We start from the raw sequence: 24,245 nt of genomic DNA, 5'->3' as shown, positions 1-24,245 counted from the left end.
TTTGGATTATTTTCTGCTTAAACTCTGAGTTTTGGCCGGCTAAGACCTACCTGCAATCAACTGGACATATAAGTGAATTTAAGTAAATCTTTATCTGCACTTTTTTCGAATAATACAGCATTTAAATTGATTTATTTGCGTTGCATTGAATACTATGTAGCTGGAAGTTGTGGCTCTGATTTTTCAGTTAATTCCCCAACCACTCTCTCTGCTTTTGTTTTGGTGTTAATCTTGGTGGCTTTGAAACTGCCCGCCCCTCTTGTAAATTTGCATTTGGATACTCCTCCTGGGCCCATCTCATTTGCTCACTCAAAAAAAGTGTGCACTTTATTCATTACTGTATTTGTGTTTCTTCCGACTTTATTACTTTATTTTGCTTTTGTGTCATCTTAAAAGTGCTCAATTGTATTCATTACTGCTTGGTGTAACTATCATCCTAAGCCTTTTGGTTTAAGCACTTGGGCTTCAGACCAGTTGTTTTGCATTAAGAAGGTTTGTGGTCTACACTGTTGTGGCAGGACAAGTAGCTTACATCCTTCTAAGTTGGGAACTGCTGATTGAAGGCTCAGTGTCTGTTATTCTATAAATGTATTAGTTCTGGTTTAAGTACTTGGGCTTCAGGCCAATCATTTTACATTAAGAAGGTTTGTGGTCTGCACTCTTGTGGGAGAAGAGGCTGGACTCTGCCCTTCTGAGCTGGGAATGGCTGGTTAGAGGCTTATAGTGCCTGCATATTTGAACTGCTTCTTACTGAAAATTGTGTGCCATGTTCGCTGTTGCATCACCTAAATTCAGGCCTGCTGAATATAGCTTTGTTTGTATAACTTGAGCACTAACCCAGGATTTATTTTTGGAGAAGGGTCCCCTGCACCCCAGTGGAAGGAGTGTGCAGTTAGAACTTGTCTGATTGTAGACTACAGGAACAGGGCTCAGTTTTGAGATTTTTTTACTGGTTAATTGGGTAATTTGTTTAACAGCCTTTTCTGATTGCTTGTAGTCATCTAAAGCTGTTTTAAGTGTATTTTTTACTATTTGTAGTCTTTTAAAGCTGTTTTAAATGTATGTTTTACTGTTTTTGCCTTATCTTTTCAATTTTTTTCCTTGTTTCCCACCTTTCTATGCTAGTATAGTCCAGTTTTCAGGCTAGTGCTGAATTTAGGGCTGTGTTACAAGTTTCTGAGTTGCACATACCTTACTTGGATAGAAGGAGGTTTCTCTGTTCACCTGTGAGAGAGGGAGCTTTGAGCAGCCATCTGTCCCAGGAGGAGTGGTTCCAGCCCAGAAGTTTGTAGTTTATAGGCCATTTTGGGCTACTTTCTATCTCTTTCATTTCCCTGTTGTAAAAACTGTGTTTGCACAGTTTTGCACATCCGGGCAATACCAGTTAGCTAGGGCTAAATTATTCCTGGCTCCACCAAGTCTCCTCTTCAGTTTTTCCCTTAAAAATAGTCTAACTCTCAACCTAAGCACTTAAAAAGCATCCTACAGTTCAGCACTTGCTCAAACCTAATAGCAAGCACTAATATACTTCAACACTTGATTGTCCAGCAGGGCAAGACTCATTATTCACCCCTCACCAACCAAGCGACTAAGCAGTTCACCCTACTATTTAGGCATGACCAAAGGGCAATTTCAGGTATACTCTCCAGTCCAGCTGGTGAACCTGGGTATCCTGAGGCAATGTTACAACTGCCTCATGTACAAAGACAACCCTCTCCTCCTATCACAAAACATTAACATATGTGAGAGATGCAATTATATAGCTAAATTGGAGGCTAAGCTCTCTCCACCCAAGACTGGAACAGGCAGTCATGAGGAGAAGGTTAACACTTGTACCAGACCTCCAGCTCACATAGACATACTAAACCAGCATTGGCAAAAAATACACATACATACACAAAATCATACTCAGAGGCTCTAAATAAAAACCTGCAAAAGCATCAGAGACCTCCAAAGCAGACAGCCAAAAAATCTACACCTCCCATCACAAACCAGACAACACATAAAACACAAAATCAGTGTGCCGCACAATCACAGCCCTTAAGGTGACATAATATACCTAACACACTAGTAATAGGCGACTATATAGTGAGGCACACTGATGTCCCACTCACTAGGCTGGACAAGGAGAAGGTTACTGTTAGCTGCCTGTCGGGAGCCAGAATCCGCCACATAACACAAGCACTCAGGTCACTCCAGAACAAGTACAAATATGACTCTGTCATTCTTCATGTTGGTATGAATGACCTGAGATGTACCTCCCTGGACTACATGAAAAGAGACATGGAAGAGCTCTCTGATCATGCAGCCCAGGTGGGTATGACCCTGACCCTGAGTAGCATCCTACCCTCACCAAGAATGATACCGCAGTATAAAGAAAAAATGATCAATTTCAACAATTGGCTAAGCTTCTGGTGTCATTCAAAGAGGATCCAGTGTCTGTCAGCCTGGAACGACATGTTGGACAAGCCTCATTGCTTCGCAAGAGATGGCTTGCACCTGTCACCCCTAGGCTTTCGAATACTGGCCAAGGTTCTTGCTGCCCCCATAGTGCCCTTTTTAAGCAAGGCTCAAAAGTCAAACCCACCTCCGTAAACAACACAAATAAGAAAATGAAGGTTATGCTACTCAATGCCAGGAATTTAAATCTCAAAATGCATGTGCTCATAGCACTTCTCAGTATGGAGAATGTCGGCATCTGTGCAGTAACTGAAACCTGGTTCAAGGCTCCACAGAGCACCCAGCACTACCGGGTTACAACTCATAACACACATTTTGGCCACAGAACATGAACCGAAACACAAAAGGAGGGGGTGTATCCATATTCATCAAGGATACCTACACCTCCAGGTTAGTGGTGCAGCATGATACCTCTGAGATCATCCACGTGCAACTAACATCGGGCAAATCTGCAATACAAATTGTGGCCTGCTACAGATCTTCCTCCATGACCCAAGACCACCACTCCACCTTTCTGGAGACACTGGAAAACATGAAGGTCCTACTAAACACCCTCATATTGGGTGATTTCAATTACCCTACCATTAACTGGGGAAAACTACTCAAGTACAAACTCCCAGGTCCAGCGCTTCCTGGAATTTATCAACTCAAATGCCCTGGATCAGCTGGTAAACTCCTCTACCAGAGGTGAAAACATATTGGACCTGGTCATCACCAACATGGGTGACAGGTGTTCCGCACCAGAGGTCAACCCATCACTGGTTAGATTACACCATAAACTAATCACCCTGGATGCCCACACCACACCATCACCCCCAACCAAGGAAACCATAGTGAAAAACTTTTCTATAGCAAACTTCACCTTACTTAAGACAGAGGTGGTAAGTTTTGCAGCCCCCACGCTAAAGGATAACAGTGTCCAAGATACAGGAACCTTTACAAATGCACTCTATGAGCACCTACAAGGATGCATGGATCATTCCATCCCTAGCAAAACCAAGACTCGCTCCCCTAAGAGAAGGAAACCAGTCTGGTGGTCCCCTGACATAAACAGGCTATATAATAGAAGGAGGAAACTAGTTCAGAAAAAAAGCAAATTCCAAGAAGGAAAGACATCCCTGATCAGTATCAGTAAGAAACTAAGGTCCCTCATAAAATCATCAAAGGCTAACTTCGAAAGAAAAATAACCGAGGATTCAAAGATAACCACAAAGCCTTCTTTAGCTATGTCAAGAATCTAAGTGGCAATTCACAGATATGCTCTGAGCTAGTGCAAAATAGCACAAAATATACTGATCCTACTGATATTGCCAACATCCTGGCAGATAGATTCAGTGCAAATTTCATCCCCTCTCACCCCCAAAAGGGCACACAACAATATCAGAAAAGAGTAGTGTCCTGGAAATCACAGAAGCACAGATGAAAACAGCCCTTTCAAAAGCCAAAAGCACAGCGTCAATGGGGCCAGATGGTGTCCCAGGCTGTGTCTTGCACGAACTACAGAATTAATTAACCCCCCACCCAAACACACTGTTCAACCTCAGCCTCTCCACAGGCTATGTGCCCATAGAATGATGCAGAGCAATGGTTATTCCGCTCCACAAAGGAGGGGCCACAACTGACCCTGGTAACTATCGCCCTATAAGCCTGACTAGCCTGGTCTGCAAGGCTATGGAGCGCATCATCATGGAACTCATTAACAAAGACATTGAGAACCTCCAAACACTTGACCTGACCCAGTTCAGCTTTGTTAAGGGCAGAGCATGCCTACTAAACCTGGCTGACTTCTTCAAGACAGTCACCAAGGCCATAGATGAGGGGAAGGTGGTTCAGAAAGCCTACCTTGACCTTGCCAAGGCTTTTGACACTATTCCCCACTCGGGAATTATAGAAAAACTCACCAGCCTGAACATAAACCCCTATGTCACGAGATAGATTGCCAACTGGCTTACAGACAGAACTCACACGGTAAGAATAGCGGGCTTCAGGTCCGACTCTAAACCAGTCACAAGTGGTATCCCAGAAGGCTCAGTCCTGGGACTCCTACTGTTCGGCATATACATCTCAGAAGTGCAGGCAAACACAGAAGGACTATGGCTAACCAAGTTCGCCAATGACTGCAAACTGGGAGCCATAATTGACTCTCTGGCTGACACGGACATTCTCCAAAAGGGCCTTACTCAGATGGACACCTGGTGTCAAAGTCATGGTCTCAAGGTAAATGCCAAAAAATGCATAGTCATCCCATTTGGGAAAAACAAAACACCCATGAATTACCACATAGGTGGCATCCCCCTTAATACAGAAGAGGTAATAAGAAAACTGGGTTCCCAGGTAGACAGTAATCTCTCGTTTGACAATCATATTGCCAAAGTAGTTAGGAAATCCTTCTATGTAGCCCATTTAATTACTAAAGGGTTCAAATCTAGAAATAAAGAGGTTATAGTGCCCATCTACTCGTCACTCATCAGAGCCATCATAGAGTACAATGCCACATTTGGGATGTACCTCACAAGACACTTCCAACAGCTGAAAAGGTCACAAACGTACCTCACCAAGAGGATTACTGACCTTAAACATATGTCCTATGCAGCCCGACTGGAAAAACTCCGGCTGTACTCAGTGGCATTTCGGCTGTACTCAGTGGCATATCGCTTACTCAGAAGTGATCTCTGCCTGACTTACAAAGCCATGTCCAACTCAGATTTAATGGACATGCTCCACCTAAAGAAATCCAAGTCACTGCAAGCCACTCGCTTTAGTGAGCTAAACCTCAACACAACAATAAATAGAACATGCTGGAAGGATAGATTCCTGTCACAGAGACTCCCCATGTTTTTGGAAAAAAATTTCTAACTACATTAGGCAGAGCCCTTCACTAATACTCTTCAAGAGAAACCTTGACAAGTGGATGGGTAACAGAAAATACACCCCTGGGATCACTTCATTGGCTCTTCTTGACAGAGGCTCAGTTAATTAATCAATGGGGCAGCGGAAGCTGACACACTCTGGCTAGGCTTATAAGTGCCCCCAGGCAGATAGCCTAGTACCTACCTATGAACCTATAATTATTTTATTTCCTCCTATAAAATCATTTAATTACAGTGTTGTGTCCCTCATTTTTTTTTTTGGTTTCTTCTTGTTTTGTTTTTTCAATATATCATATGAAGGACAATTCTTACCCAAGTATCACATTTTTTGTGACAGGGAATTTGTATCAGTGTACACAACAAAGGAAAGATCATGGGGTTTTACAGCTGTTCATAAGTTCATAGGTTGGTACTAGGCTATCGGTCCCAGGGTCTATACAAGCCTAGCCATAACAATTCCCTAGCTATTTCTTCCTACAATATTTACTTCCCTGGACCCCTGTCTAGCAGGGAGGGTGACTGACATGATCCCCGGGGTGAATTTTCTATCTCCCATTCAATCATCAAGGTTCCTTTTGAAGAGGGCCAAAGAGGCGCTCTGCTTGACATGTATGGGCACTCTATTCCAGAGTCTAGGGAGTCTCTGGGTCAGGAACCTATCCCTCCAGAATGTTTTGTTCATTGTGATGACAAGGTTTAGATCCCTGGAGCATGTGGCTCCAAAGGATTGGGATTTCTTTAAGTGTAGCATGTCCAACAGCTCTGGGTGTGACATGGCCTTGTATGTTAAGCAGAGATCGCCTCTGAGTAGACGATATGCGACAGAGTATATCTGGAGTTTTTTTAGACGGTCAGCATAGGGAATCTGCTTTAGGCCTGAGATTCTTTTAGTGAGGTGTTTCTGTGGCCTTTCCAGTTGTTGCAGATGTCTTGAGAGGTACGTACCAAATGGGGCATTGCATTCTATAATGGGTCTAATGAGGGATGAGTACAGTGGGACAATGACCTCCTTTTTTCTGGATAAAAAGCCCTTAGTGATGAGGTGTGCCACATAGAAGGATTTCCTGACTGTTGTAGTGATGTGGTTATCGAAGGTGAGACCACTGTCCACCTGTGTCCCTAAGTCTCTTATCACACTTTTGGTGTTTAGTGTACTGCCACCTATGTGGTAATTCATGAGTACATGTTTTTTCCCAAAGGGGATAACTATACATTTCCTGGCATTGAGCTTGAGCGCATGGCTCTTGCACCAAGTAACTGTTTCTGTAAGGCCCTTTTGTAGAATATCCACATCATTTGGGGATTCAATAATGGTTCCCAGTTTGCAGTCAACTGCGAACTTTGTTAGCCAGAGTCCCTTAGTGTTGGCCTCTACTTTAGAGAAGGAGATGCCAAACAAGAGCGGTCCCAGGACTGAACCCTGAGGTGTTCCACTTGTCACTTGTCTGGAGCTGGATTTGGAGTCGGCTACTTTTACAGTGTGGGTTCTGTCAGTAAGCCAGTTTGTAACCCATCGAATGACGCAGGGATTAATGCCCAGTTTAGTAAGTTTATCTATGATTCTAGAGTGGGGGATGGTGTCAAAGGCCTTGGTGAGGTTCAGATAGGCTGTGTGGACCTCTTTACTCTTGTCCACAGCTCTGGAAACTGATTCGAAGAAGTCATTCAGGTTCAGGAGAAAAGATCAGCCCTTCACGAACCCAAACTGGGTGCAGTTCAGTGTTTGAAGTTTGCCAATGTCTTTGTTTATAAGTTCCATGATAATATGTTCCATGTCCTTGCAGATCAGGCTCGTCAGACTGATGGGTGATAGTTCCCAGGATCCAAGGTGGATCCCTTCTTGTGGAGTGGGATAACTCTAGCTGTGTGCCACTCAGTGGGCACGAAGCCTGAGGTGAGGCTATGATTAAACATGACACTTAGGTGAGGTGCCATTTCATTTTGTAGTTCATGAAGTACACAGCCCAGGATGTCATCTAGTCCCATGGATGCTGTATTCTTAGCTTTGGAGAGTGTGTTTTTTACCTGTGTGGCCATTATTATCAGACTTTGGCAATCTTTCGTATTAAGATGGGCCCTTTAGAGGGTGAGAGGGGGGTGAAGTTTGAACTGAATCGATCTGCCAGGATATTGGCAATATCCTTGGGATCAGTATATTTAATGCCATTCTGTTGTAGCTTAGAGCAGATAAGAGCATTGCCATTTAGATTCTTGACATAGCTATAGAATGTCTCACGGTTGTCTTTGGAATCTTTGGCAATTTTGTTTTCGTAACTAGCTCTGGAGGATTTTATGAGGGATCTCAGCTTCTTACTGAGGATGGTAAGGGAGTTTTTTGCATCCTGGGATTTTCCTTTTTTCTGCAACAGTTTCTTCCTTTTGTTGTAAAGTTTGTTTATGGCAGGAGACCACCAGATTGGCTTCCTTTTTTTGGAGGAGAGCATCTTGATTCTATTTGGGATGGCACAGTTCATGCACAAGTGGATGTGCTCGTACAGTGCCTTAGTCTAAGATTCAGCTGTCGAACCTTCAGTTCCCATCTGTATGGATGTCATAAGGTTTGTCACTTCTGACTTGAGTAGCATGAAGTTGGCTTTGGAGAAGTTTTTTACAGAGGTTTCCTTACTGGGGGGTGGGGGAGGGATGTGGATAGCAAGGGTGATTAGCTTATGGTCAGACCTGACCAACAAGGGTTACTGTTATTCATTATCCATAGTTTTGCAACCTAGGCCTGTGTCTTTCTGAGGTCATTAAATTGCTTTAAAGCACAAATAATATTTAAAGTGAAACTCTTTTATAAAGCATTAGCTGTGACAGAAATCCTGATGTGAATATTAGAAATTCATTATATTATAAGACTACATTAAGAAACTGGTAAGTTTAATAACTTTTGACTGAAGTGTTGTTACCCACATAATAGTAGAAGACTAAGGGCTGTATGAAATACCAAATGTTCGTTGGAAAAAAATGCCTTTATGGATTTTTGAAGTCTTAGTTGTCAGTCATAGATAAATCGGCACAGCAATTACTCCTGACTGAGGTCAGTAAATCATGCCCGAGCTAACATACACCCCTTATTTAAATGTCTAAGATACAAAAATTCATGGGACACTTTTGGGTTGCATGGTTAGGCTTATAAAGGCTTTTGTGGCTGTTAGCCTAGTATACACCTCTGAACCTATGACTCCTAATAAAGACATCTGTAGGGATCACACAAACACACACACACACACGTAAAAAGAACTTGTGGTTTACCTGTTTTTCCTGACATAAAATTTAAATGCACCATAAAAGGCTTTTCAGCAGCTACAGCTAGCAAAAATCAGAGAACTTCAGTAGTAATGAGAAATATTTACTTATTTGCAGAGACTCACTAAGACATCAGTGATTCATAGCACCATCATTACACCAAAGGGGAAAACAAACTATCACATTTATTGGATTTAGACTATGTCATGAACACTTTGTGTGTGAAAAACAAATCCAATCAACATGGCGTTCACCATCAAGCCATTTAGGGGTGTAACATATTACAAAATAATTACTAAGCAAGTAGAATAACGCGGAAGCCTTATTAATGTACAGAAACCATATCGATAATGAAGAAAACATAGCTTCTATGTTAACTCTAAAGAATGTAGATAATTTATTTTATAACAAATTCTGTATATCGTTTGGCCTTCAACTCAATGGGTTTATATACAGTGAAATGGTTTGTTAGGCAACTAATATTATTAACACACATAACTGTAGCTTTTTATGCAAACAAAATCAAATAATAACTTTGTTATGTTGCTTTGTCTTTGCCACAAAATGTACTGTAGCTGCTTTGATGAAAAAGGCGCATTGGCATAACAAAATCTGATGTCCAGCATGTGCCAACAGAACGTGAAACCATATCAGGTAAAAGGAAACATCAAAAGCAAACAAATATTAGTAATTGCCTAACTTCAAACAAATAAGCATATGTTGATGACCCCGCTTTCGGTTGTTTTTACAGCAACATGGCAAAAGACATGAACAAAGTCATCGGATATTCTAGCAGATGAAGGGAAAGTTCATTCCCTCAACCTGTAAACTCGAGAAATATGGACAAACCCAAATAACAATGGGGGACAAAGGCCCAAAAGTAGGGACAATTTTAAATGTAGCTCTTATAAACTTAGAAATGTAATATACTATAAGGTTTTTGCATTAGTATGCATTTTCTGAAGGATATGTAGTCTGAAACTCAAGTGTCTGTAATCATTTACTAACATAAATCCTCACTGATTATTTGCCAGAAAACCAAAATTTTATTTGGGATAGACCAAACATATAACCAGCTTTAGGCACCAGCGAACCCTGCAGTTGCTGGGGGCCCCCTGATCATGGGGGACCACCAATCACAGCCAGTTATCTTATCTTGATATTTTGTAACATGCCTGTCTGGTTATTACTTCTTTAATTTTCATCACAGTCAAATCTTAGAGGTGTGCACAGGAGGTCATTATAACTTGTGTTTGGGCTGAGGATTGTGTGGTCATTGTTTCTTTTACTTTTCTCAAAGACCTCAGAGGTATACAGAGAAGGTTATTATCATTTGTGTAGGGGCAGTATACTTTCTAGGAACAACAAAATAGAATATATTACTGTAATATATTTTTTCACTTTCCTCACAATCACCTTAATCATCTTAATCATAATTTATGTTCACGTTTTCACTGGATGAAAAAATTGCCAAAAAAAAAATTAATAAAAAAATTTAAAATGCAATTCAGAGCATATAGAAAGTTATAGCTTATTGAAAAAGCTGAAGAGTAAGGCAAAATGTGAGAAAAGGAAGGAAAAAGTAATGTGCATGATGTGGGGAGCCCAAGGTGAGGGGAAATGGGGGAGTACTGTAGGTGCATGTGTGTGTGTTGGGGGTCTGAAACACTAGACCTAGGGCACCATTTCACCTAAGCCCAGCCCTGTACATAGAGTTTGTTGTAATGTATCATTGTAGCAACTAAATGCCAGTAACTATGAATATCCCTTTGTGATATGGGCCAACACAGTGTGGTATAATGGCCTGTTGTAATGTTAGAGCACTGAAGCTACAGATCCATCGGTGTGTACTACTCCTAAAAGTTTGCAGCACGAACTAAAAGGTTGTTTTGTAGAGGTGGCAGGGACAGGGTGATAGACTGGAAGTGCCTAGGGAACCCCGACTTGACATTTGCTGGGGGCCCCCAAAATGCTAACACCGGCCCTGACTAAACATTAGAGGCAAAAATCTGGACATTCTGCTAAAATGTGGACAGTTAAGAGGTATGGAAATTCTCCAGGATATTAGCCAGCAGGAAATCGTACTTCTGAGTGTGCAGTAGTAATTACAAACTTTGCTGTAAAAGTTACAATTGTAGCCTGGAGCGCCAAGATTACACTCCAATATCGGGATCAATTAAACTCTTCTATAGTGCGAGGCCCGTTCATAACAGAGGCTTCTTGTACACGACACTGTTAAGAACGGGTCTCGAGATAGGGATTAATACCAACAGTGCCAGCTGGCAGAGGACAGGGAAGAAGGTTAAACAGCTCAGTTTCTGCCTATTGTCCATGCTTCTCAACTGCCCCTAAGGTTGTCTCATATGTTTCCCTGTCCTTCCTCCTTCCGTAAAACATTGGCGTTTCATACTTAGTATTGCTCAGAAAATACATACAGATGCAGAATCTGTTGCTCTGTTAGCCTTTTAAATGAACTAGAGGAATGTTTAAACACTCTTCCCGATTTTAATGTTTTGCCCCCCCCCCCCCACACACACACACACACACGGGGGGGGGTGAAATATGTGGTATTGCCTGACAGCGTCCGCTGAGTACTTTATTGTCTTTCAGTGCTGTTAAAACACTTGAGATGTTTTTTTTCCTCTAACTGGAAGTGTCCAGAGCACATAAAGGCTCATGCACTCCAAAGACTTATAATTCGGCCCCCATCATAGCCATTTATTATGTGTCCTGGCCGTGGATATCACGATTTATCTCTCGAGCTTCACTCTCTGTGTGAATTTTGTGGCATCTATTTCTGGAACACATAATAAGTGGGTATGATCAGAGACCCGAAGATAATCATTTGCATTACACACCGCTAAAAGTTCAATTCACATTTAAAAAATGTTATAGTAACCACTTTTCTGTAAACAGTTACCACTGCCGCCCCACAACCAAGTGTGCATAGGAGAATTTTAACATAGTATTAACACTGTATAAGCAAAGGGAAGACCTCTCAACCGCGCCTGATTTGGAAGAACACATCTGTTTTCAGACCTGATTTACCCCTTGAGGTGTATCTTTTATCTTTTTTAGGCTTGATTTACCCCTTCACACAATTTTGAACCCCCTCAAGAATTTCAAAGCTATTTGGTACACAAAAGAGCACACTACATGACCAACATACTAGTGGCACTAATAACAAAGAAAGTTTACCTTTATCTTACGTCTTTTTTTTGCAGAAGCAAAAATAAATGACATTGCGAGGTAAATATTTTGCAATGTCATTCAAGTCTACAGATGTCTTTGAGAATATACTTAAAGTTTCATGTCTCTTTGCCAGACTCATTTTTTTAACTTACGTTTCTGAGAAGTATCCGACTTTTCTACTGGAAATGGAGAGTTAAGTGCAATTTGGTATTCAAATTTTGCTGATTAGGTATTCATATTTTTGGCAGTATGTTACTTACTTTTCAATATTTTTGTACCTGTTCGAGGTATGGCAAGAGAAACTGTAAGGAGTTCGCCTTTTAGCATGATTTGTTTAAAATTAAGGGAAATAAAGACGATTGTTACAAAATAAACAACTTAAAATATGTCTTGGTTTCTGTTATTTTCTAGTAAAATAAGTAGTTATGGTTTAGTTAAGGGGCAACTGATGGCTTTCAGTACTGACAAAAATGTAACTGCTCAAAGTGACTTGGAAAGTAAGAGGGTATCAGCTATTTGTGTGCCATTTTGCGATATGTAAATGGATGAATATGGAAATACGAATAAAGTAATTATTATATCGTTGGCAGCATTTGTGGATACACAACAACTACTTTTGTCTTACCAGTGGTATTCAAAATCATAAAGGCGAGTGAAAGGATAATACTGGCTCTGAAGTGCTGATAGACATGATACGGTTTGGCAATGCACAGTGATTTTGTCTTCGTTTTACTCTCTCTTGTTTTATCTGCCGATTAAAGCCTCGTAGCCTAGGTACTAATTTGTCTGAGAATTCTGCACGAAGATTCTCTTATATTAACTGTTAAGAAGTCAGTACATATGCATACCAGTAAGAAAAAGTAATAAAATAGGGTTCTTACTTTTTTAAAGGCCAGTGATAAGACTTAATAACTACAAGTGGAAGTTTTGCTATTATATCAGTAATAAAAAAGAAAAAGGAAACAATGTGTGCTGGGACATCAAGTAGCATAAATGCATTCCTGTAGATTCACGCCTATAAAGTTTTCCCCTTTTGCTTAAGCATACACATCTAAGGTTCTCTGTTCAGGAGCGGGAACATCCACTTAAAAACAATGCACATTTTAGTGATATATCTTCCTTAATTCACTGAAAAAATAAACCCACCCCTCAAAAAAGGTAACCCAAAGAAGTGAACGGTAAAGAAATGTAAATTGTGCACCTCTGTATACAGTCGCCGTCTCAGACGTCAAAGGTTTGTGTGACAGTTTATATGCCCTCAGTCAATGCACTTATCACAAAGCTCGATGTTTGACAGTTTCAGTGTTTCCATTGTTTTATATCATAGTAAGAGTTCAGCTGTACTATCGAGGTTTTCTGCGATGTTTTAAAAGAAGGTTGGAAATACCTTTCATACCAGACATCGCATTTAACCGTGCATTTTATTAAATCTTTCCAGTACTTTATAAATACACACATTCTAGTGAAATGCACAACTCAAAGTTAAATAAATCAGTGTAAACATGTTGCAGACATAGTACTCCTTGTGCAAATGCAGAACACCCTGCATAAGTTAAGCAACAGCTGCAAATGCAGAGCGTACTGCACAGCAGAGTGCAAAGGTGCAAAATTAGATGACTGAAGTTTTCATTTAAGTGTATTTTTAGCAGCTGTAATCCGCTTCCTTTTCTTCGAGTTACTGAAAAAAATCTAGCCCATAACTGTACATTCTGCGTCAATAACGTCTCAGCAGAAGAAAAGTGCCAAACCAAATATTGTTTACTTATAAAAAGTTTTCCCTAATGTAATTGTCTTGTATTACAATATTTTAAAGTAGCGACTTTGGCGAATAGGGTTAAAGAAACAACGGCGTTGTTTTGTGCAGACTATTCCATTAAAAAAACACTTATATGGACAGTAATACAGCAATGACAGAGTAACGTGGTTACTGCTAGCTACTGTGTAAAAGAAGCAAAGTAAATAAATAAATACACACATACACAAGCAAAATAAATAAGTGCGCACACACACACACGCACCAGCATACAGGGACACATACATAAAGCATTGTAATTGTATTAAACATGACAATTATAAACAGAAGACGTTGTTAATTTTGTCAAGAAGAGACTACTGAAGTCTGGCATGCAGTGCACTTTTGAAACAAGTCATTCTCTACAAGAGGCATTTGTTAGTATGCCATTTACTTTAGAAAAGATATAGGTGCAAGGGAGTGTATTACCTTTTCAGTCTGGATAAAATAATTGGTGGCCTGCCTTTTATAAGATTGTGTAGCCAATCCGCGGGCACACAGACTGAGCGTGCGCGCGCGCACACACACACACATCTCTCTCTATATATATATATATATACATACACACACACACACACACACACTATATATATATATATATATATATATATATATATATATATATACATATACATACATACAGATAGATATAGCTATAGATACACGCGCGCGCACACACACACACACACACACACACACACACATATATATATATATATATATATATATATATATACAGATAGATATAGATAGGTATAGCTATAGATACACACACGCGCACACACGCACACACACACACACACACACACACACACACACACACACACACATATATATATATATATATATATATATATATATATATCTATATATACACATACATACATACATATATACATACACACGCGCGCGCGCGCGTTTAGATTATTTGTGTGGGTCAAAACATAGCTCTTGGATTTCCTTGAGTTTGCAATGTTCTCATTTTTTGTCTCTTTCTTTGTTGGGCGGTTGTTCCTCGTAAAATCTACCATTTTCTGTCAAAATATTCAAGATTGCAGTAACTAAATAATGACACACTTGAATTTCAGACATTATATTGTCCAGGAAATGTTTGTAATGCAAGGCCTGTTACTCCACCAACTTTCTAAAGGTATAAGAACAATATTTAAAATATGCCCCAGATATGGAAACCTTTATCTAGTCTTGTTTTTACTTTGCCCCTGAAAGTTGAAGACATGTCAGAAGTATGGTTCCAAACAGCACAACACACACACACGAACTTGGAACCAAGCATACCCTGTATGTACATTTGTATGTACGTCCTGCTTATATGCATGATTATTCTAAGTTGTGCGTAGAATATGTCTTAATTAAATCGTTCTTTACAATATATAGACCTGTATACGTCCTGCTTAAGGATATGATTATCTAAAAAAATTGTAGGTAGTACATAACTTATTAAAGAGTCGTTTATAGTGTAAGTCAGTATACATCCTACCTAAATATATAATTACCTTATAGATTTTTTTTAAATTGTAGCAGAGACAAAACTGAACATTTTATGCTCATTTTACGAGTACTGGGTGGCATTTAGGGGGGAAAACATATAAAACAACTTTAGATATACACAGGCCCACGAAGGACGTAGTGTTTGTTTTGCAAATGGCAGAAGATTTTAGTCAGGCAGATTTAATAACGGTTTCCCTGTGTAAGTCCAGCTCTAAAACAAGAAAGACATTATTTAAGGAGAAGCAGGCGTCCATCAGAAAATCTCAGTCATCCAGAAAGAAGTGACTTAAGTTGCATTTTAGACTAAAGTATTAAATTGAGCGCCAGTATTAATTTATAAGTTGAAACAATAAAATTTAAAGGGGTTGCAGCATTTAATGTGGGCCCATTTTTAGGGCAGTCTAAAACCTGAAGGTATTGCTGTGCACATAAAATCGTGTTTCTAGTAAAGCAATCTTTATCAGAATAGGATTGCAAACGGGCTATTGTGATTACAATCTCACAGATAATGATAATAGTCTAACTTTATATATCTTGGTTATTCCTGTACAGATCTTACCTTCTCTGTTGAGATGTTTGAAAGACATATGGCTCGCCATGTCACTACCATGAAGTGCCATACTGGGCCCATGATGAGACAGGCTACTACTGCCCTGAGACTGCCAATGATGTCCAGGGGACACAAAGCCGGCCCCTCCAGCCGCACCACCGTAAACTCCGTACTGGTGATTGGAAGACGTGTAGGCACAAGGAGGGACAAAACCACTCACGGTCGATAAGGCAGGAGCCGGCTATAATAATAATAAAAAAGAGACAAAGATAAATATACAAAGACAGCAATGCTGAAATAAATAAACATATAAACAAAACCATACATACGCTATCAGAAAATAAATACATTATTCTAAAACGTCGTATGCAGCCCTGAAGTGTCACTCTAAAACATTATCTTGATAATAACACTTTTAATTTAAAATGGGGATTAAGACCACCACTATATTATTTTCTCAGACAGACACGCGCTGTCGTATTATTAAAATGTGTTCTATGCACTTATTTATTAAGTTGCTTACTTTATTTTAAAATACTATATTGGATAACTGAACACAACCAAGTGTAATAATTGATTTTATCAACTGTCATACAGAACGGAATACAAACTGCATATCTTAAAAATGATGGCTTTCAGCTTTTTAGGGGATTCGGTAAATTTCCTAATTTTTCCTTTTAAGAGCTTCTACACACTACAGTGTCCTTTCCTTCACTATATACGCACTTCGGCATTCTTTCTTGTACTATAACCATTATGAATGTATTATCATGGATACAAATGGTTCTTTTGGAGCAGTCAGGTTAACAACAGAATGAATAAAAACAAAATCACAGCCAGTTGTCATTTACCTGTGGGTATTTTATGTCCCCCTCAATGGTTGATTTGTCGATGCCATTTAAATTTTGAGAAGTGCAAAATGTTCTGTTGACACTATTCCAGTCTTCAATTTTTGGGGCATAGACAGAGCTGTCAGCACTAGGAATTGTGCCTAAATATTTTTCATATAAAAAAGAAATTAAATTAGTACTGTGAAGATGTTTTAATATGACAGGTGGTCTGATTCTGAATTTGCCGCTATGTAACTAATATAAGAAGACACAACTATCCAGTCATTGACATTCCACAACTCACAATTATACCTGGTAACAAAAAAGCAAATCTGCTCCATGTGACTACATTTGCTTGTTGAAATTATCATAAGCGTATGCTTCTATGATTTTTTTTATACACAAGATTATTCAAAACACTACTACAAGAAGCCCGGATTGCTCTCATTTATGCAAGAAATATTATATTAAGATATACTTCCAAAAAAAAAAAAAAAAAACAGTTAACACAGCGTGCAGATAATATGCATTTCGTGCAAATTTAACTCCAGCTGATTCTAAACCATAACCAGGATTTTACTTTCCCTAAATTTACACACAAATATGTCTGCAATGCGGCAATGTAAAAAAATAAAATAAAAAATGCATACCTGTAGACAATTCAAAATGTAAATGGCAAAGGAAAAAAGTGTGTGTGTTTGTGTGTGTGTGTTTTAAAGAAGGAGGTGAATGGCATCAGTAAGGGTGTAGTAGACATACTCTCTGTACTCGGGTGAGTGTTTTTTTCTGAATACCTCTCAGAAACATTGCGGCTCTCAGAGGCCAGAGTATTTCTACAACTGTTTAAACTATAGTGGGTCACTGGGTTCTGTACATAACGTGCATTACGGATAGGAATACTTCTCTGAAAAAATATTTGCAGGGGCCAATAGTAATTCATACATTTATTAAGTGCATGGGGGCAACTCCTTGAGAAGTATGTAAAATCTAAATGCAGTGCTGACTGGGGGTCAATAATGTGAGAGTGTGAGTATGAAATGGAATGTTCTGGCCACATTCTTTGTTATCAAACAGCCAAGCTTCTTCTGGCTGGCAGACCTAAGTTTAACACTACCGTTAAACAAAATACACCCAAAAAAATGTATATCTGTAGAAAAGGGACTCCCTCACCTGTTTGCTCCATGAAGGCTCGAATGCCAAGAATGTTGCTCACAGAGTGCGCCGACGGCCATGCCCGGGGAATGCTGACATGTCCTGCAGAAACGGGGACTCCGCCAGGGCCACCCATCTTTGTTCCAGTAGGCGACACGGGGCTAGGGTAGGAATACTGGTAAATGTGATTATAAGAGAGAGTTGGCTGTGGATGAGCTTGCTTCACATCGTACTGGTTGGGCTGAGAGAGGTTCCCGATCTTATTCCTCAAAATCCTACTGATGGAACTGACTGAGGGTACATTATACTTGTCACAGACCCCATCTGAAAGTAGCCGGTCGCGAATTTCCCAAGCGAAGATACCGGGATCTGCTTGCTTGTAATTCCTGATATGTTTCACAACATTTGGAGTGGTGACCCGAGGCTTGCTTCCTCCAATGGCTCCGGGCAGGATAGATCCCGTCTCATTATAACGAGCTAGGATTTTGCTAACACAGCCATGCGAGACCCGGAGCTGGCGGCTAATATCACAAGGTCTTATTCCGAGTTGGGCCAGCTCCACAATACGTAGCCGAATTGCGTTTGGCAGAGGTCGACCATTCACAAACACCCCACCAAGCTGATTCACTTCCCCATAGGTCTGTTCTGCAAAAAAGTTTGAAGCAAACAAGAAAAGAATAAGTAGACTGCAGTGCTTAAAGAAAGATACGAGAAAATTAAATGTTAGTAAACAAATTCAATCAGGGATCCAACTGAAAATTAGCAAAAGTTATATAAGCTGCATCCAGGTAAGGTGACTCATTATTAAAACTTTCAAATGGAAGAGAAAATTAAATATATGCTTATATGCACAAGTAGCGACAGGCATCTTCTCTCTCACTCTGCAACAGTATGAGATAATTTAGAATAATTTCAGAAGACAAATGATACACCCTTACCTAAAAAGTGCATGTGTGCACTTTCTTGTCATATCAAATTATATAGAATGTCTGATGTTAACAAATCGCTCCTTCAATACTTTTCATTTCTACGATTCTGGGTGTCCTGCGATATTGTGAATCTGTGTGTATGCATGCACACAAACACACATCTAAATATCTATCAAGGCACATGCAAATAAACACCCATACCATAATAGCGTACACTACAGTTGTATTATCCAATGACTTTTAAACGCTCTTAACCATTTCATCAGGAGCCAAGCATTGGCCTGCTGTTGCCTAAACATTTATTGTTCATTTATTTTGTGAAACTGAATGCGGACACACAGTAGCCCACTTACATACTCGAGTTTACCAGTTCCCGAGTTTGTACCACAGGTTTGCTGAGTGGGAGCCTCCTTTGAAAGCTCAGTTTCACTCTTTTAATTATAGTTTATGCTGAGGGTGAAGGTTAATGCTTGTGTTATCACTTCTGTTCCACTGAACCATCCCCAAACCGGTTTCTTACCCATTGCCACAGAAGAATGATGGAGGACCTTTCGGGAGTCTCACAACAAACAGCTGCTAGTTCCTACTGCTGGAAGACGCCAGCCAGAGTTGCTTCCTAATCTGCCTGGCCCAGTTCAAAGGGGAAGGAAGGAGGTTCCTTTCAAGAGCTGTCTTCTCTCTCTGTTTCTTGGTGAGAAAAAAAAAACACAATCTGGTGTGTGAAGAACAAAAGCTCAAGGTGATCTTCATCCGATTAAGGAAAATTTGTCTATCCGGAAGGCTGTAGTTTGTTCAGATCAATTTGACGCGCCCTCCACGTCAATGCTGCAGGTCACGCAGGAGCCTCGCGGACCCAACTCATTGGTCCCTCCCTCCCCCACCATCCCCGCCGAGCTGCACTTCTTATAGGCAGCTTTGTGCAGCGTGTGGAGTGCGGTCTGACTACCCTACCACCTTGTCTGCAAAAAATCCATGCATCGTGCCATCCTAGTATATACCCCTTACATTTAGAGTTAGTTATACTTTAAACTATAACTATTAGTTAGACACTATTATAAGTGCACTCTAAATCACTGGGAGCATCTCTGTCTCTCCTCCCTCTTTCTCTCTCTCACTTACACACACACACAAACCATATAGCCGATTTCTTAAGTTCTTAAGACGTGTTTTACTGCTCCAACGAGGTGAAATTTTAGAATAAGTCTTGCTGTGTGCATTGCTTGTTTGCCAACACCGCAGATAAATCTCACACTGAGACTACTGCATTAAAAACACAAAGGCAAACCTAATGCACATAGAGGCAGCCACTCCTACCGGCAACAAATGCAATTTTATACCTGCATATGCATCGTCAAATCACCTAGATATAGTTCATTACTCTCAGCTGTCCCTGATTTTGACTCATATTTTCATAGGTTCATAGGAGATTACTGGGCTAACGACTTAAGAACCCTTACAAGCATAGCCAATGTCACCCGATTTTACTCAACACATGGCCCCTAGAGGCAAGACGGTGTCATTCATGGGTTTGTGCCTACCCTACCCTAAAACATTTTTTCGAGTAAATTATTGAGGATTACAGTCAAAGTCAATAAGTAATGACAGGCATTAGCATTTCATATGCAGTTCTTCAGAATATGCATGCCTATGTAAAATCATGTTTTATTAACTATCTACATGAATTACAGTGATATTTAAAAATGATCCTTGATTTGTAGGCATTGTCCTCCATTATTTTTTATTCTTTGTCACTGATTCTGACGCCATAACAGAGATTAATTTTTATTTGATAACCAGTAGGGCTGCGTCATTTTTAGATGTCTGATCTGAGACATTTCTTACTAACATTTTGCAGGGGGAAAAATCACTCTTACCCAATACTACAGACTGTTTAGTTATTTCTGTTGTTTTATCCAATTTAAATGTGTTTCACATAGAATGTAACAGATGATTGCTACATTTATTGCTTTTCTTCCTAAATGCAAAACTATTAATTAATTGATTAATCGATTTACTTACTTATCAACTTATTTTAGAACACAGCTCCCCAAATCAGGACTGTCCTGCGAAAACGAGGGGCAGAGTGCAACCATAATAGCTAAAAGGAAAACATAGAACACAATTTAATAATAGCGTGAATGTCATCATGCATACAAAAACGAATTAAGACGTTTTCCTTGAAAGCGTCTTCAAAGATATCAACAAATGAAACTAAAATATTCGCATTCAGAATATTATGAAAATGAAGCAGACGTTCTTGGTGTTCTGTTATAATATTACAGATAAAATACATACATTTCACGCGTTTTATTTGCAGTACTAGCTACACCATAATCTTTTAAATGATGACACATTATATATAAAGATTTATCTGAATTGCACGGTTGCTTGTTACTGGGCAAAAACAGAAGACTTTTTGATTTTCTGTGTTCACATCTAACATGGTTCGGGAAGTTAGACATCGAAGAGAAAGGTATTTACTACATTACACCATTAGAGCATTAACGGTTATCCTTTCTGCCAAAGGAGCACACATAATTCATAAATACATAGTCATTGTTTAATTGTAGTAACTATTTATTGTCATTGTCGGTGTTTTGAATTGCATATTGGGCAAACTGTTAAATATCTAATGCACGTTGAAAGAAATGCATTCATTCAAAAAATTGTTAAAACATTTTATTTAAAAAAAATAGTGTCAAAACTCTCCTTGTGTGATACATACATGTGCATTATTGATGAGTCGATAGAATACCGGAAATATTTGAAATTCAAACTCATATCTATTAAATGTTAAGCGTGTGTTTATTTCTGTTTTAACGCAAGATAAAGAAATACGCAAACGTCCTTACAATTGTGGATGGGGTACAGGAACAGTATCCTATTCACATCTGCTATATTTTTAGGTCAACATATTTTTATACAGTCACAGTATTCTAAGTGATTTATCTTGTATCAAAACGATAGTTTACTGATAAAGCAATCACCCCAATCAATTCGTGCAGACACAGGAGTAAGTCCATTGTTTGAGACAAGATATTGACATGCATGCATTTTTATAGGGACATGCATGTATTTTTATAGGGACATTTTTTTCTGCATGCTCACATAATAGTTTTGAGAACAATTCGGGGATAAATTATAATCAGCATCTGTAGAGCAGCGTAGGAAAGAAAGTACGCTCTATATACGCTTGCAGAAAGCCAGTCTTGGTAGATTTTTTTTAATTTGCTTGACGAAAACAAAAATATTGCTGGGTCAACCATATAAAATATTTTAAAAAGCGATCGATCTAATATGTATTCACAGTATTTCTTTTTGATCAAGGTACACCCCCCCACACACACACACGTCTATACATGCATACTCATAACAACACACGCACATCCGTCTTTCTATATATTCACATATCTAAATCTGTGTGCGTGTATGCGTGCGTGTGATTTCCTGTGATTATTGCGATTGCTTTTAAGTGTCTTAAAATGCTAGACATTTTGTTTCTTTAATAATGTTCTGCTGGGGGGTATGTTGCAAATAATTTTATATCCACGTCCCTGGTTTACTGGTTATGTTAAATGGTCATTAATCTCTTAAGGGCAGACTTGTCTGGGTTATTAAAACCCGAGGTAGGGTTATATCGCTTTTTAGATCATATCAGTTTACAGTTCTATAAAATCTCAAATATAGAACAAAGAAGTTTCACCACTGATTAACTTTGATAATTTTTAAATAAAGAAGTTTCACTACTGATTAACTTTGATATATATATATATATATATATATATATATATATATATATATATATATATTTGTGTGCACTAGAAATATGGTTCATTTGTAGCAGTTTATTTGAAGAATACATTCTGCCTCTTTCTTAAACCATTTGTTTAATGGGCCCCTCCCCACAAAAATGTTACTTCCAGTAATATGATTCGATGAAGTGACTTGAACTAGTCCACATATCTCAGCTGTATTTCCTTATGAGGAATTTTCTTCATTATAAGTCTTAGAATGTTCATCGTTCTTCACTGACCCACACTAAATGAATATGTCACACATTCATTGTTAAAAACAAGTAAACAAACAAATAAATAAATAAATAAATAAATAAATAAATAAATAAACTCACTCGTACTTACAACTGAATTCTGTTAATTGATTAAAACAGTTTTTAACAAGCTCAGAGAAGCCGTTATTGACCATGTTGTTAGCTCCCTACTTACAGCTTGTAGTAATTGTTGTACATTTTGCTTCTTTGATTCACATTGTGAGAGGTTATGTTGCACATTTGGTTGATAGAAGATTGAGATCCATGATCCAGTCATAGTTTAACCTTTTCCTTAAGCAGGTGCAGAGGAATATCATTAAATTGGAATGAGTATTTTAAGCGTTTCTAGCATTTTTTTTGCAAAGCAGGTTAGCCCCTCTGAAAAGTCATCTAGTTACTTATTTTGCACAAACGTTGGGTAGCTAATGGGAAGAGTAATAATATCATGTTTTCCTGACACGTTAAAGCATAAGCGATACATTTTACAATACTTTTGCTTTCAAAACAGTAAACAGCTGTAAACAGTCATTTGTTTTTCTTCTGCAAAGCAAAACTACTGCCACAATCATCCAAAGCACGCATTATGTATTTATGTATGCATATATGCATTTGTGAGTGGAGTGGGAGAGTGGTCTGTACTTATTTTATTATTCTATGTACTAACTCACTGCAACATCCAGGGCGGATAACAGGTACCCGAATCTTGAGTCCCACAGTGCCAATATATTCTTCTGGAATCGTTCTCAGTCACGCAAGCCAGCCCCTGTCTCTGAGATGCAGGGTTTGTTTAAGAAAGAGTTTCACCATACATCGGGTTATAAAGAAATTCAAGTCAGAAAGATAGTCTGGTTTAAAAAAAAACAATGATTACATATGACATAATGAGATCAGTACCTTTGGTTTGAAATACAGATGATGTTATACAATTATACACAAAGGTATCTAACGCAGTAAGTGTTAGTGGATGATTTATATTAATATACGTATGTTATTTCTTCAAAAAGCTCTGCATTTCTATCTCTCTTTTTCTTTTACACGCACACACTCACGCACACGCGCACACGCACACACACACACACACACACTCACACACACACCGTCCCTCTCAACTTCTTAGCTCTGCAGTTTCAGGCAAAGCCAAGAATAATGGAAAAAACAAAAGCGTAAAATCAGCGATATTTAAAAAAATACACAGCGCCACTGAAACGCTAATAGAACAACGAATTGTCCATCAATCTGTGTTTTCTTAGCAATAAGAAGTATAATGTCCGGTATTAAGTGACTCACTGTAATTCTCAATGATTGACAAGAAAATAAAATATTTTTCAAAGAGCGGGGCAAATATTAAGCAATGTCAGGGACATTTCTGCTTCTGCAGAATCAAGGGGAGTTGAAAGGTATGCATATACACGCACACACGCATATACGCACTCACTGCACACGGTGAGCACAGATCAGTTTAAAGGAAAATCAGATGCGGACGTGAATAATCTTTACACAAATAGGAAACCCAGATAATAACCATTACTTCTTTCTCCTGGCCAAGCCACACGTTAGATCACAATTGCCCGGAAAGAAAACAAGATGCTTTATACATGCTGTTACGCAATATCAGCTAAGTGAGTGCTTCTCAGCTGTATAGATTTTTGCCTCATATTTTGGTC

The 24,245-nt window shown here is 39.0% G+C and overlaps 1 protein-coding gene across 2 annotated transcripts in view; it reads right to left on the bottom strand.

Annotated features, from left to right (window-relative positions):
- PAX1 (paired box 1) overlaps positions 1-19,415 on the bottom strand; it is a 47,620-nt gene extending 28,205 nt beyond the window's left edge. Inside the window, exons 1-4 of one of the 2 annotated variants that reach the window (XM_044056300.1) lie at positions 19,054-19,415; positions 17,623-18,249; positions 16,474-16,613; positions 15,632-15,863 (exon numbers count right to left, since the gene is read on the bottom strand). In XM_044056300.1, coding sequence (XP_043912235.1) covers positions 15,632-15,863; positions 16,474-16,613; positions 17,623-18,249; positions 19,054-19,057 — 1,003 coding nt within the window. In that variant the 5' untranslated portion in view covers positions 19,058-19,415. Of the gene's footprint in view, positions 1-15,631; positions 15,864-16,473; positions 16,614-17,622; positions 18,250-18,542; positions 18,797-19,053 lie in introns of those variants that run through there. The other variant, XM_044056294.1, reaches the window with a different exon arrangement.
- Between the last annotated feature and the right edge of the window lie 4,830 nt (positions 19,416-24,245).

This window comes from Protopterus annectens, chromosome 1.part2, assembly GCF_019279795.1.
Source record: "Protopterus annectens isolate FY-2018-M chromosome 1.part2, PAN1.0, whole genome shotgun sequence".
Taxonomy (NCBI): Eukaryota; Metazoa; Chordata; order Ceratodontiformes; family Protopteridae; genus Protopterus; species Protopterus annectens.
Note: the sequence above shows the minus strand (reverse complement) of the source record. Positions and strands in the feature narration are given on the sequence as shown.